The sequence below is a fragment of the Phascolarctos cinereus genome, unplaced genomic scaffold (assembly GCF_003287225.1).
Source record: "Phascolarctos cinereus isolate Bilbo 61053 unplaced genomic scaffold, phaCin_HiC Scaffold_726;HRSCAF=1367, whole genome shotgun sequence".
Classification (NCBI taxonomy): domain Eukaryota; kingdom Metazoa; phylum Chordata; class Mammalia; order Diprotodontia; family Phascolarctidae; genus Phascolarctos; species Phascolarctos cinereus.
The window spans coordinates 250,609,248-250,623,909 of record NW_027556098.1 but is presented as its reverse complement, the minus strand read 5'-3'; the positions used below and the strand labels follow the sequence as shown (position 1 = coordinate 250,623,909).

The 14,662-nt window shown below is 39.1% G+C and overlaps 1 protein-coding gene and 1 long non-coding RNA gene across 2 annotated transcripts in view; one reads left to right on the top strand and one right to left on the bottom strand.

Annotated features, from left to right (window-relative positions):
* Positions 1–3,234: 3,234 nt before the first annotated feature.
* USPL1 (ubiquitin specific peptidase like 1) overlaps positions 3,235–14,662 on the top strand; it is a 37,814-nt gene continuing 26,386 nt past the window's right edge. Inside the window, exons 1-3 of the mRNA XM_020997128.2 lie at positions 3,235–3,333; positions 3,836–3,964; positions 5,418–6,072. Of these exons, the coding sequence (XP_020852787.1) occupies positions 3,235–3,333; positions 3,836–3,964; positions 5,418–6,072 (883 nt within the window). The remainder of the gene's footprint in view (positions 3,334–3,835; positions 3,965–5,417; positions 6,073–14,662) is intronic.
* Positions 3,327–14,662, bottom strand: part of LOC110215544 (uncharacterized) — a 55,866-nt gene continuing 44,530 nt past the window's right edge. The window contains exon 5 of the long non-coding RNA XR_002326563.2: positions 3,327–3,879. This is a non-coding gene — a long non-coding RNA (uncharacterized LOC110215544). The remainder of the gene's footprint in view (positions 3,880–14,662) is intronic.

Genomic DNA, 14,662 nt, shown 5'->3' with positions numbered 1-14,662 from the left:
ACTTCACCAGACTGACAAAGGGGTCCACGACACAAAAATGGCCAAGAACCCCTGTCAAAATGATAAATACTCTACTAGAAGTCATCTGACCTTTCAGTTCAAGGAGAGCTAACAAAAAATGATTTTTGAAAAAACAGAAAACAAACCAAGCCCCAAACGACGATTGAGTTGGTTTCTAGGCTCTGTTAAAATCACACCACAAGGACACAAATAGGCAGAAGCCCCAACTTGTTCTCCCACGGAAGGCACGAGGCCGGGCCTGCACGGAGGACTAAAGAATGCGGCCGCCCCTCGTGATGGGAAATGCGGCTTCCGAAAGGCCAGGGGGCTGTCGGGATAAGCCCGGCCCCAGTGCCCTTTCGTGGGAGAGGGTCTGGACACGACCAGAGCCCAGTAGGCTCTGCCGTTCAGGGGCGGCAGACCCGCTCTCGCGGTCCATTCCTCCCCAGGGTCGGAGCCCGGACCCCGCAGCGCTGGGCTTGCCGGGCGCCGACGCAAAGCCCGCCGGGAAACAGGGAGGGGGGACGGGAGGACGGCCAGGAGCATGGGGGTTGGGAAGGGCAGGGTCCCTGGGACCTCGAGGTCTCCTCAGTGGCACGCCTCACTGTGCGCCCGGACTAGGACCAATGCGTCAGCCGTACGTCCACAGTAGGCCCGACCTCCCCTGGGGATCTGCCCCATCGCGTCCCTGTAGGAAGTCAAAGGTCGCCAGGGAAAAAAAAACAACAAAACTCAAGGCCCTACGGCGGAGGGCTAGGCTGCGGCCTCTTTCCTAGCACTACATAATCCCTCCGCCGCGGGCAGCGCAGGGGCTCTAATCACCCTCCGCGCCACCCGCCTCCTCGGCGGCTTTAGCGTTATTTCCAGTGGATTCCGGCGACGTGACTCTCTTCTAGCCGAGACGCCCACACAGGGCGTCGGACTCTTCCACCGCCGGCTCCACCCCCAGGCGCAGCTCCGCCGGAAGTACTCTAGTGATCGCTCCATGCGTCTGCCCCGCCCCCCCTGCGCCTGGGCGGGCTGGGACCGGAACGAGATTTCGTGAGTGTGGCGGGGATGAGGGGGAAGCATTTACAGGGCACACGAGCAGGAAGGCGCTCTCCTCCTGGAGGAGGAGCGGCCCTGGGGAAGAAACGTGAGTTGAACGTTTCATGAGGCCGCGCGACGCTCGAGCTGGAGGCAGAGCCTGAGCCGGAGCCGGCGTGGGAATGGTCCCGGTGCGCACGGGGCGGGCACGAGCATCAGGTGAGGGGACCGGAGGGGGCTGTTTGCCCCTGTTGGGATGGCTGGTGAGGGGAGAGCGGGGGGCGGGGTGGGAGGGGGACCTTCTGAGCGTGTGGTGGTGCGCGCGACCGGCTGCAGGTTGGGCTGAGGAGGGGCCGAGGGAGGCTCAGGTGGGGCGCGGGGATCGGTTTGGGATACGAGAGGTAAATCCTGAAGAGAAACCAGAGTTGTGTCTCTCCTCTAGGCGGGTAATGCCCCCACCCCCCTCCCCCACCCAGGTTCCCCGTGGGCTGCATCTCGGCCGTGGGAGGAGGGGCGTGTTCATGGGCTTGGGGCTGTGCTTTGGACTCACCTCCGTTCTGTGGCTTCCGCATCCAAATGTGGTACCGGCGCAGATGCGTCCCCAGTGCCCCAAAGGGTTGGTCTGTGGGAGCAGATGGGATGACACAACGTGCCTCCTGCGGGGGTGGGAGCAGTGACTCGAGCTGGGTCTTGTCAGCCTGTTCTGGACGTTGGGGGGAAACCAAGCTCGGGGGGCCGGCTTAGTCCACCTCTCCTTTGGTGATTCGATCAATTTGCATTAAGTGATGTAGTCATTTCATTCAGCCTAGGCTTAGATGCGAATAAAAACCAACTGATAGAATTGCTGCTTCTCTAGGTGATAAATAAACTGCCTGCCCAGCTCTACCGAGGGTGTTTCTTAAAAATATCTTAAGTATTAACCGTAATTGTTCTGAGACTCTCGGATTTTCCATTTCAGGATGTGCAGTAGACTGGCTTTTAGTTTAACATGCTTTTATAAGGGGGAGGAGGAGCTCTAAGAAAAATAAAGGCTTAGATTTAGTGATAAATTGACATTTACATCAAAGAAGGCATTCTTTCAAGGTGTACGAGGACGATTTTCCTTAAGAATGAATATCTAAGGATAAGTCTTCTTTATGAATTGTAACTCAATTTGAGTACCTTCCAGAAATTTACTTTTTCTCCATAAGTTTAGGGTATGAATTATCTATATAGAAACATAGCAAGGAAATATATTGAACTGATATGACCTGCTTAATATTGAGATGAGTTGAGGGAGAAGGTGTCATTTAGACTTGGATTAAGGCCAGAGTAATTTCCTTAAGTGTCGAAGATAATGTCGAAGATGTGGGTTGAAATTCACTTTGATATTGAATTATTTTAGCACTTATGCTTCTGAAATCCTTTCTACTCGTGGGATTTTGAGGACACCACTGGAACAGTGCTTTTCAAAGTTTGAGAACTGCTAAGGATACTCCTTAGGGTTCCCTGGCTTGTTACCTGAATAAAATCTGTATTATGTGTATTTCTGTTTCTCATATAATTTACATAGGTTACTTAACAACAACAACAACAAAACTAAATATTTCATTCCTGTCTCAGAAAAACAATGCTGTTAAACTGGAGGAAGTCTTAGGACAAATAATGTGGGGGGAACTGGTATTCTATACATTCCCCCATTCAAAAATTGAAAACAGTTATAGGATAAATTTAAAACATGTTCCTAGTATACTCATTTCAGTTTGTTACTAGAATTAAACAGTGGCTATCTTCAAACTCCATTCAGTATATAGCAAGCTGTTTTGCTAAATAATAAAGCTCTTTTTAGATTAAGTACCATTTAAGATGTATGCTGTCGGAAATGATCCTGAGAGGAAGGGGAGAACTTGCCCCATTCCCACAACAAAAAATTTGTATAACTAATGTGACAAATGAATGTAAAAGATATGTAGTCAGTTTTAATACATTTTTTTTTCAAATTGTGATTTGGATAATAATTTCACAGACATTTTATCTCAAGATGTTACTTAATTTTCAACATATACTTAACACATACTTTTTCTAAAATAAAATGGCTTTTCTGAAAGTTAATTGGATTTTGACTTAACTGCCTGTTGACTTTTTTTTTTCCAGGGTTCATTGAAAAATCCTTAGTGATATTGACTAAGAACATATTGACAAGTTACATAATTTAGCCAATGACTCGGAATGATGGATTCCCAGAAGATTGGAAATGGTTTGCCAGTGATTGGACAAGACACTGGTATAGGGATATCTTCACTCCACATGGTGGGGTATTTGGGAAAAGTCAGTGAGCTTGTTTTCCACTCTGTGCAAAGTTGTTTTTTTCTTGTTTTTGATCCATTAACTAATTTGGTTTTTATTTTTACCAAATAACTTTTTTAATATAAATTATACTTTCCACGGAAATCTTACAGCAATGGCGAAAGATTATTTTCATATATTTACCTTTCATTGATATAAGAAAGTGTTTATTTTAGCCGCACAAAACTTATGGTTTACCTTAAAAATCATGGAATCTGTTCATTGTTGATATCATTTTTTCTTTGCAAATAAAAATGATGCAGTTTTAATACAGAAACCTTTTAAAGCTACAATGACATTGTTTTTTGACCAACAATTTAAATTTTAAATCCTTATATGTATTTATTTTATTTGCCATGTTAAAAATGATTGCTAGTGTAACTGCTAGTATGAGAACTGGAAAGATTTTCTAATGTATTTCCACTTCTTTCTTTGATACTGAATAGGAATACATACATTTTACATTGTTTTCTTTCTTTCTCAGAAGTGTGATTCAGCTAAAGTTACGTCAGATGGGTACTGTCCAGCCTGTAGAGAGAAGGGAAAGATCAAAACTCTAAAGTCTTATCGAATCAGTTTTCAAGAATCTATCTCTTTGTGTGAAGATCCACAGGTAATAAATTAATTTTTAGAATTTTGCTAAATAGAACTCATATTTGGAAGCAATATTTGGAAGCAATAGGTAACCTATATTCTTTGAACTTTTTTGTTAACTAATCAGTCAACATTATTAAGGCCTCCTGTGTCCCAGGTGTTGTACTTCTTACTGGGGATACAAAGACACAATTGAAGTAACTTTTATAAGTAATTTTGACAGTAATCCATAAATTTTTGAATGACTTTCAGGAGTATCCATGAAAGTGTATTATAGTAATTTATTCCTGTGTAGTTTACCAAGTCATGGACAAATGTTTCTAGTTCTCCAGTGAAGGGAAAAAAACCCCAACATGTTTTCTGTCAAGTGATAGTAATGTTTATACACTTATATTCTAGAAACTCTATTAATAAACTGGATGAAAGAGAACTCAGTCTAATATAGTGAACCTATGGAAGAGAAAAATAAATCTTTTCATTTTTGCAAGTATATTTCAGTTTTTCATTCTAGTTTAATTTTATTCTGAATCATGTTAATTTTTTTTTTTGTCAGCTACGTTCCACACATTTTTTTGATTTTTTTTTTTTTAGGCAGTTGGGGTTAAGTGACTTGCCCAGGGTCACACAGCTAGTAAGTGTTATGTGTCTGAGGCTAGACTTGAACTCGGGTCCTCCTGAATCCAGGGCTGGTGCTCTATCCACTGCGCCATGTAGCTGCCCCGGTTCCATACATTTTAAGAGCAGTCAAGTCTTTTCTGAGGAATTATTTGAAATAATTTTATTCATGTTGTATTGAGATTGTATTACTGCACTATAGAAATTGATGAGAACATGTTAAAATTGAACAAAATTATTCACTTTATCAAGATAGAAAATAAGTAGAATATCTTTGAAGGCAATGGAAAAATAGCTGATGTGAGTATGGATCAGCCAAAGCATGTAACTAGAGTTAATTTGTGCTCCAGAAATTGTGTAAAAGACATGTATGACCAGAAAGAGAGTTGGTCTGGTTATATATCAAGAACAAGACACAAATAGGCAGCTTAAGTATAGTTAGTACCCCTGAGATAGTAAAAGAGCAAGATGAAGGCCTCTGGTACAGTCCTCAGTGGGAAAAGCACAGATAAGAATCCCTGAGAGGGAGAATGAACTCTTCATCACTGTGAGTACTCACACTGAAGAAATGAAGGATTTACTATGCTTTTTCTTCTTGTGGTCTTCAAAATTTGTTTAGTTTTTTAGTCCCCTCTCCTGTCCCCTAAGATTATAACATTGTTCTACAAGGTTTTTTTTAAAAAAAAATTAAAATTGTTGATTGCTTTTTGCATTATCTTTATGTTAGCTATTTAAAGCAGGAAAATATGTGCTTTTCCTTTTCTGTATTCCTGAATAAAACTACAGTTAAGACCATTAAGCTTTGTAACTGTTTGCTTTGCAGTGTTTACCTTTTTTGATTCTCTTTTCCCTCTTAGTGCATCTATCCATTGGGCTATAAGTCATTAGATAACATTATAGTCTCTGTTGATTTGGAAAATTATCAGCCTCCCCGTAAACAGCTAAAGAGGAAGATCTTGGAAAGCAGCAGTGTTGCTTCATCTTTGGAACCAAATTCAAAGGAAGATGGCAGCAACACATGGTTCGACAGTGAATGTACTGTGAACAGTGAGCTTGCTCACAGACCTGATGGATATAATTTGTATAGAACTTCATCAGATTTATCTGTTGTGTTACAAGACTGGCAACAGAACCCAAGCAAGGCAGCTGAATCTTTGCAGCATAGTGGGATTTTGGAAGCTGAAATTGCAGACCAGACAGCTGAAGAACATCATTTGATTGTTGGTTCTCAGACTGAGAGTATTCCAGAGCCTGAAGTGGATGCAACTAAATTAGAAATCCTACTGGAGAATCGTTGCCTGCCATTTACTGAATCTCCATGTCTTCAGTGGAGAAATGCATATGCTCTCTGTTGGTTAGACTGTATTCTCTCAGCATTAGTGCACTTGGAAGGGTTAAAGAAAGCTGTGACTGAACTATGTCCTAAAGAAGAATCTATGTTCCAGCAGTTGTATATAAAGTATAATCAAGCGATCCTGCTTTTGACTGCTCATCATTTGAATGGAGCTAAAGGTTGGTAACTGTATTCTTTGTTTTGTTTTTAAGTTATCAGAATATTGATGACGGTTCCATAGGCTATGGAGAAGAGTTAAGCATACCAGTTACCACTCATTTAACACTGATAGGCCTTTTCTTTTTCTTGGATGTCAATTTCCTTTTCACAGTATTTGTTCTGTCCTTTGAGGTTTGTCTGTTTTTCTTGGTGATAAAGATAGAAGAAGAAATAGGAGTTGAGTGATTGTAACTTTTTTCGTCTTCTGTTAATGTTATACCATGTTTCTTAATCACTGGTCCTATTTTTTCCTTTCATTTTCATATCTTGAATATCGTTTTTTTAAAAGCCCTTTTGTTACAGGCTTTTGCTTAGCCTATGTCAGTTTTGCTGACACTATTCTTAGCTTTTTTTTGTATTTGTCCTTGATTATATGCCCTTCCTTTGTTTTTGGTGATAATAATTGACATTTATGTGGTATTTCAATAAATACTTTCCTCGCAAGAACCATGGGAAACAGGGCAAGTATTCTTGGCATTTTACCTAAGAGTAAACTAAAGTTTGGAGAATTTGTAACTCATTTTTGTTCATATGGTGAATAAATGGCAAAGCCAGTCTTCTAGGAAACTCCAAAAGTCCAGGATTCAGTATTCTTTCCCCTACACCAAAATGCTTGCCTTTTAAAAATCTTGAATTCATCAGTGAGCTTCTCTACCTAGTCAGTTGATTTCTTTAGATTCCTCCCTCATTTCTTCTTGATTGGCATTATTTGAAATTGTTAGAGTTAAAATTGCATTTTTAAGAGCCTTTACACTTACCTCCTCTCAAAAAGGATTCTTTTAGGATCTTTGTTCATGTGATCCTTAACTTTTCTCAGAACTTAAGAGAAAAATCTACATTTTTTGAGTCGACCAACATCATGCATCTCTTCGTATTAGAAGCAATAACAGTATTCTTTCCCTTTGCCCTAGTACTACTCTGTCTTCTTTATTTAGTCTTTTCCTTGAGAGTAGGTGGCAGCTGCTTTTTCAGAAGGCTTGGCTGCTGGGTGCAATAACAGTATTCCTCATTTTTACTGTAGTACTGTTGTGTTTTCTTTTTTAAAATTAAAAAAATTTTTTTACTGTTCTTTTCTTTAGTGTTTCCTTGAGTGTGTCAGCTCTTTCTTTGGAAGCTATAGTTTCTTGCCTCTTCATGGAAATAATATCATACCTGTTGCATAATTATACTAGAACAGGATTTTTTTTTCTTTACAGTTACATTGTTTCATTCACCAACCTCTTTATGGTCATTTCACTTTGACCCTTTGGAATCTTTCCTTGGCTTTTTTTAAAAATTTTTTTTGTTTATTTAGGATTTTATTTTTCCCCAGTTACATGTAAAAATAATTTTTAACATTTGTTTTCAAAACTTAGAATTCTAAATTCTCTCCCTACGTCCCTCCCCACTCCCTTCCACCTCCAATGAGAAGGTAAGCAAGTGGATATAGGTTATATATGAGTAATCATGCAAAACATTAACATAATAGTCATGGTGTGAAAGAAAACATAGATCAAAGGGAAAGAAAAAAACCTCAAGAAAAATAAAGTAAAAAAGTATGCTTCAGTCTGTATTCAGACACCATCATTTCTTTCTCTGGGAATGGATAGCATTTTTCATCATAAGTTCTTCAGAGTTGTCTCAGATTCTTGTATTGCTGAGAATAGCCAAGTCATTCACAACTGATCATCTTAACACTATTGCTGTTACTTTGTACACAGTACATTTCACGTTGCATCAGCCTGTATAAGTCTTCTCAGGTTTTTCTGAAGGCATCCTGCTCATCATTTCTTATAGGACAATAGTATTCCTTTATAATCATATACCACAATTTGTTCAGCCATTCCCCAGTTGATGGGCGTCTCCTCAATTTCCAGTTCTTTGCTCCCAAAAAAGAGCTGCTATAAATATTTTTGTACATATATTTCCTTGGCTTTATTTGTGTCTTGTTCCATTCTGTCTAGTCACTGTTAATCTTCTGCAACAAGTGATAGTATAAAAAGGGCATTTCTCAAGCCATTTCACCTTGTACCATTAGCAGGAAAGCCAGCTTGCATTTGCAGCCTGAGTTAACCATCTCAGGCAGGAAATGTGAGTAGCACATTCCCTGGAGGTCTCCAGAACAAATCCCTCAATGTCTGTATTTCTCATGCCTTAAAATGAAGGTAGTTCCTTTGGGATTTCCCAGGAAATTCCATCTATAAACTTTTATAGAGGCAGAAACATTGTAATCTTGTAATTTCTGTTCTTGAGAGTGCTGCTTACCAATTTTTATAAAATCTTAAGAATTGGAAGGGACTTCAGTGATCTAGTTTAGTGCCTACTCAAATCATAAATCCATTTAACATTCCTGATAAAGTTAAGCATCATTGGACACTCCCTGCAGTGAGAAGGAATTTACTACTTCCTTAGGTAGTCCTAACAATAAAAGCAATCCCCAAATGGAAGTTTTTCTTCATGTTAAACTAAAACCTGTCTCTCTTTGACTTCTCATACATTAGCCCTAGTTCTGTCTTTTTGAGCCAGGCAGGGTAGTCCCATTTCAAATATTTGAAGACAGCTATTATTTCCCTCCTTTATCTCTGGTAGTCTTATGTTCAGGCCGAATGTATCCAGTTACATTCAATCATCATATGCCATAGCTTTGTTACCTCTCACTATCCATGTCATCTAGAAATGGATGAAGTATTCTAGGTGTGTTCTGACCAGATCAGGGCATGCTACTTTTGTTAATGCATCCTGGTATTTACATCAGGATTTGGGGTGCTTTGGGGGGGGAGATTTTTTTTGATTGATAATTTCATTGGTATGGGGAACTCCTGATGTGGAGGTTCCTACTACTAATACAGTTTAGCACTTGCTTTGCACATTTTAGTCTTATGCAGTTGCCTTAGGCACTAAAAGATTAAGTAATATGCCCGGGATCACACAACCAGAGTATGTCAAGGGCAGTACTTGAACCCTTGTCCATCTGACTCTGAAGTTGACTATCTGTCTTCTATTCCACACTTCTTCTTTTAGATCAGACAAATCTATCCCCAGGAAGGAAGACCCAAGGGCTGCAAGTGTGTTTGAAGTATCTATAACCAATATGTTTTATAGTTCACATAATTCAGAGAAGTTATTGTTCTTCATCAAGGAATGAGCCTTTGTGAACTTAGACTAGTAAACCTCCTTGCAGCTCTAGTATAAGTACAGGAGTTGGGATTGAGGGGAATACTTTGAGCCAGGTACTGAACTCCTTGAGAAAAAAGGGAGAATAGCCTGGGAGACTATAAATAGCTGCCAGCATTACCTGGATGGGGTGTTATATTTGGATAGAATGATTTCATGAGGGACTTGTACAAGTTAACAACAGTCCATTAGTTCATTTCATCAAACATTTATTGAGGACCTATTGTGTGCGAAGTAGATGTTGTATGCTGAGTATGCAAAGACAAAAATGTAGTAATTTTTTTGTGCTCTGCATTGTAGAAGGGGTTGTAATCGGGGGATATAGCATGTTCATAGCTAAATAAATATGTAGTCACTTAAGGAGGGAGAGAACACATAGCTTATGGGATCAGGGAAGTCTTTAAGCACCTAAGCCTTAAAGATAAGAATTCTGAAAAGCAGAGATGAATGAATGAATGAAAAAAAAAACATTTATTAAGCTCTCTGTGCCAAGCATTGTGCTTGGTGTACCAGTAAAAAAGTGAAGAAAGTTCCTATCCTCAAGGACCTTACGTTCTAATAGGGAGAAGCAGCACATATAGCAAAGTGGTGTCCAGGAAGAAGGTAGGTGCTATGGTTTGGAAAGTTATAGGGATAGTGAGATTGACACATCCTTACCAGGAGTGATAATGGTTGATTTGGTTATGGTTCAAGAACTAGATGGAGAATGGAGATATGAAACGGGGATGCCTGCATGGTGGCTTGGCAGCTAGTGAAGCGGTGCTGTTAGTGAGAAGGTGGCCAGAGGGTAAAAGGAAGCATTACTGAAGCTGATCCTAGATGTGATAGGTTTCTGAGAGAGTCCCAGTCTGCAGAGAGTGTCCCAGGGTGGGAGTTTCAGGCATGAAAGAATTAAATTTCCAGTGTTTGGTTTCTGGTCTGGCCCTGGTAAAGAGGGAGTGCATTCTGGGTATGGAGGACAGCTTGTACCAAAGCTAGTGCTAAGGTGTTCATAAATGAATATTTTGTTTAGGCCTTTTACTTTTTTATTATGTGCCAACTGCCTTTTACTTTTAGATCTTAGTTCCATCTGGACGGGCCCTCCCTTGTAACAAAGAAAATAGTAAGCAAAACTAATAGAATGACTGACTATATATATGATTCTGTACTCATAGTCTCCCACTGGAGTGAAAGAAGGGAGATTTACTTATGTACCTCTCTCCAGGGCCAAAGTTAGTCATGAAAATTATTTAGCCTTTGGCTTTATTTTAATGTTTTTGATTTATGTTATTATAGTCATTGTGTAGGTTGTTTTCTTAGTTCTGCTCACTGCAGTCTGCATCAATTCATATAAGTCTTCTGTTTCTCTGAATTCCTTATTTTTTTTTAAAATGTAATTATATTTATTTTTCTTGTACAGGATCAGAGAAAAAAACCAGTACCAAACTCTGGGTACAACAGTTTGATCTGATTGGTTTGACTGCTTACATTTTGTATGCATAGCCATCTAAATTAAAAATAAACACTCACACATATGTCATATAACAAAATGTAGAAGTAAATTGAAAAATTAAGGCACTAGAACATAAACAGGTGTAGTGTATTAGGAAACAGTCTTTGTCAATCACCTATTTTTCCCTGAATTCTTTATTTCTTATGGTACAGTAGTATTCCATGACATTTATATGCCACATATTAAGTTTCCTAATTGATGGGAACCCACTTGTTATCACTTTCTATTTTTATTACAAAAAAGTGCCATTGTGTATATTTAAGTATATAGGGGACTTTTCTTTGCTACCTTTGCCATATTGGGGACAAATGCCCAGTAGAGAGATCTCTGGATCAAAGGGTATGAACAGTTTGGTGACTTTTCTTGCATAATTCCAAGTGGCTTTCCTAAATTGTTTGAATTAATTCACAGCTCCATGAGGAGAATGTTACTGTACTTGTCTTAAGTGTTCATAATTTACAGTAGAGACAATTCTATTGAAGATTTTTGAATGTGGAAGTGACAAAATTAGGTTTTTTGTTTTTGTTTTTTTTTGCTTAAGATGTAGAACAGTGGTTCATGAACTTTTTGGTCACAAAACCCCTTTACACTCTTTAATTATTGTAGACCCTCTCTCCCAAGAGTTTTTGCTTATATCTATTGATACAGACCCCACAAGGGTTCATGAAGAGTTGGGCACAACTGAAAAGACTGAACAATAACAATAACTAAGATGTTCGAGCTAGATATATAGATTCAGGAGTTTTTGGTGTAGAGATGTTCATTGAACCATTGGCAGTTGGTGAGATCACTAAGGGAGAATAGAGAGAGAGAAGAGAAGAGGGCCTGGGACAGTGACTTAAAGAGCAGATAAGTTTTAGGGCTAAGAAATGGATAATAGTCCACCATTGGAGACTGATAAAGAGCAGCCATACAAGTAGGTTGAGAACCAGGGAAAAGTAGTGTCATGAAAACTTAGGGAAAAGGGAATCTAGGAGGAGTCATCAGCAGTGTCAAAACCTGTCAAGAAGAAGATGACCATTAAGGAAAGACCATTGGGTTTATCAGTGATCTGGGTGATGAAATAAGTCAAATTGCAGAGGATTGGTAAGTGAGAGGATGAGCAGGAAGCAGATGGGGGTAACTTGTTAAAGTCTTTCTAGGCAGTAAAAGGGAACAGAAATGTAGGATGATCACAGGAGAGTATAATAGAGTCAAGGGAAGTGTTTTTTTTAAAGCATGGGGGAGACAGTATTTTATAGGCAGCACAAAAAGGAGTCAGATAGGAAGATAGTAGAAGTGTGTGTGTGTGTGTGTGTGTGTGTGTGTGTGAGAGAGAGAGAGACAGACAGACAGACAGACAGACATAGGGAAAGAGGAGCAGGAGATGTATATCAAGCTTCTGGAGGCCATAAGAAAGGATAAAGGTCATGGGCATAAATAGGCAGTAAGTGGAAAAAGAGGATTGATTGGGTCTACAGTCAGAAGATCTGGCAAATCACTTAATGTCCTGGAACCTTAGTTTTCTCATTTGTAAAATGAGGTGGGTAGGACAAGCTTCTTCTGATATCCCTTCCAGCTCTAGATCTATGCTCTTAAGAGAGAAAAGCAGCCATCTTCCTTAGACTGGATGAAAGAGGAGAGAGCACAGGTGAAGCTCTGAAAGAGATTGAGATAGAGAGGAGGAGAGAAAAAGGGTTCTCCCGCAGATGGCCTCCATTTTGTTTGTGACGTAGAATGTGAGGTGGCCTGAGAGAGAGAAGGGTAGGGGTAGCGTAGAGAGATTTGAGGAAAGAAGAAAAGGTTTGAAACCAACTACTTCAGTCAGTAAGCATTTTTTAAAGAATGTTTTTTCCCAATTACATGTAAAAACAATTTTTAACATTATTTTTTTAAAAAATTTTGAGTTCTAAATTCTCTCCTTCTTTCCCCCCTTTTCTAAGACAATAAGCAATTTGATATAGGTTATACATGTGCATAGTGTCCTGCAGGTAGTGTCATGCAAAACATTTCCATATTAGTCATTTTGTGAAGGAGAACACAGTAAAAAAAACCCATGAAGAAATAATATGCTTTGATCTGCATTCAGACTCATTCAGTTCTTTCTCTGGAAGTAGATAACATTTTTCATCATGAGTCCTTTGGAATTGTCTCGAATCATTGTATTGCTGAGAATTCATTCACAGTTGATCATTGTACAATATTACTGTTACTGTGTACAATGTTCTCCTGATTCTGCTCACTTCACTTTGCATCAGTTCATGTAAGTTTTTCCAGCTTTTTCTGAAAGCATTCTTCTCATCATTTCTTATAGCGCAATAGTATTCTGTTACTATCATATACCACAGCTTGTTCAGCCATTCCCCAATTGATGGATATCCCCTAATTTCCAATTGTTGGCCACTACAAAAGGAGCTGCTACGAATATTTTTGTATATATAGGTCCTTTTCCCTTTTTTTTTTCCCTCTTTGGGATACAGACCTAGTTGTGGTATTGCTGGGTCAAAGAGTATGTACAGATTTACAGCCCTTTGGGCATAGTTCCAAATTGCTCTCCAGAATGGTTGGATCAGTTTACAACTCCAGCAGTGCATTAGTGTTCCGATTTTCCCATATTCTCTTCAACATTTATCATTTTTCTTTGTTCTCATATTAGCCAGTCTGAATAGATGTGTGGTGGTACCCCGTTTTAATTTGCATTTCTCTACCCGTTAGTGACTTAGAGCATTTTTCATATGACTATAGATAGCTTTGATGTCTTCATCTGAAAACTACCTCTTCATATCCTTTGACCATTTATGGATTGGGGAATGACTTAACATTCTTATGATTTTACTAAATTCTCTTCATATTTGAGAAATGAAGCCTTTATGAGAGACATTTGCTATAGAACATCCCCCCCCTTTCTCTTTTTCTTCTAATCTTGGCTGTATTGGTTTTGTTCGTGCAAAACTTTTTAAATTTCATATAATCAAAATTATCCATTTTACCTGTTGTAATGCTTTTTATCTCATTTAGTTCTTCCCTTACCATAAATCTGACAGGTAAACTATTCCATTCTCCCCTGATTTGCTTATGGTATCACCCTTTATATTTAAAGCATGTATCTATTTTGACCATATCTTGGCATATGGTATGAGATGTTCAACAATCATTTATTAAATACTTACTCTGTGCTATATTCTGGAAATGTGAAAATGAAAAATGAAATTGTCCCTGCTCTCAATCTTATATTCTTTGGAGGGAGATATGTATTTATGTGAATAAATACAAAATAAACATGAGGGAGGGCAATAACATTTGGGGGATTAGAAAAAGGCTTTCTGTAGAAGATGTTGCTTGAGCTGCATCTTAAAAGAAGTAAGGGATTTTATGTGGTTATTAGGAGGGACTGCATTCCAGGAATGGTGATGAGTGATGCAAAGTCATGGAGATGAGTATGGTGCTTGGAAAATAGCTAGAAGGTCAATTCGACTGGACCATGGAGTTGAAGAGAGGGAGGAATATATAATGAGGCTGGAAAGATAGGTTAGGACCATGTTGTAAAAGGCTTTCAAAGCCAAACAGAGTTGTTGGTATTTTATCTTAGATAACAATTGGAATTTGAGTAGGGAAGTGACCTGGTCAGATCTTAGTTAAAGAAAATTACTTTTGATAGTATATACTCGTGTGTGTGTGTGTGTGTGTGTGTGTGTGTGTGTGTGTGTGTACACAAATACGTATACACACACACACGCATACATACATACACATTTTGACAGTATATACTATATAGGATAGACTAGAACAGGTCCAGGTGAAAGGTAACGAGAGGCTCTAAGGTGGTGGTTGTGTAAATAGTGAGGAAAACATGGATCCCAGAATTATTATGGAGGTAGAAAAGGAAAGATTGGGCAATTGGTTGGATGTGTGGGGTTAGGGAAAGT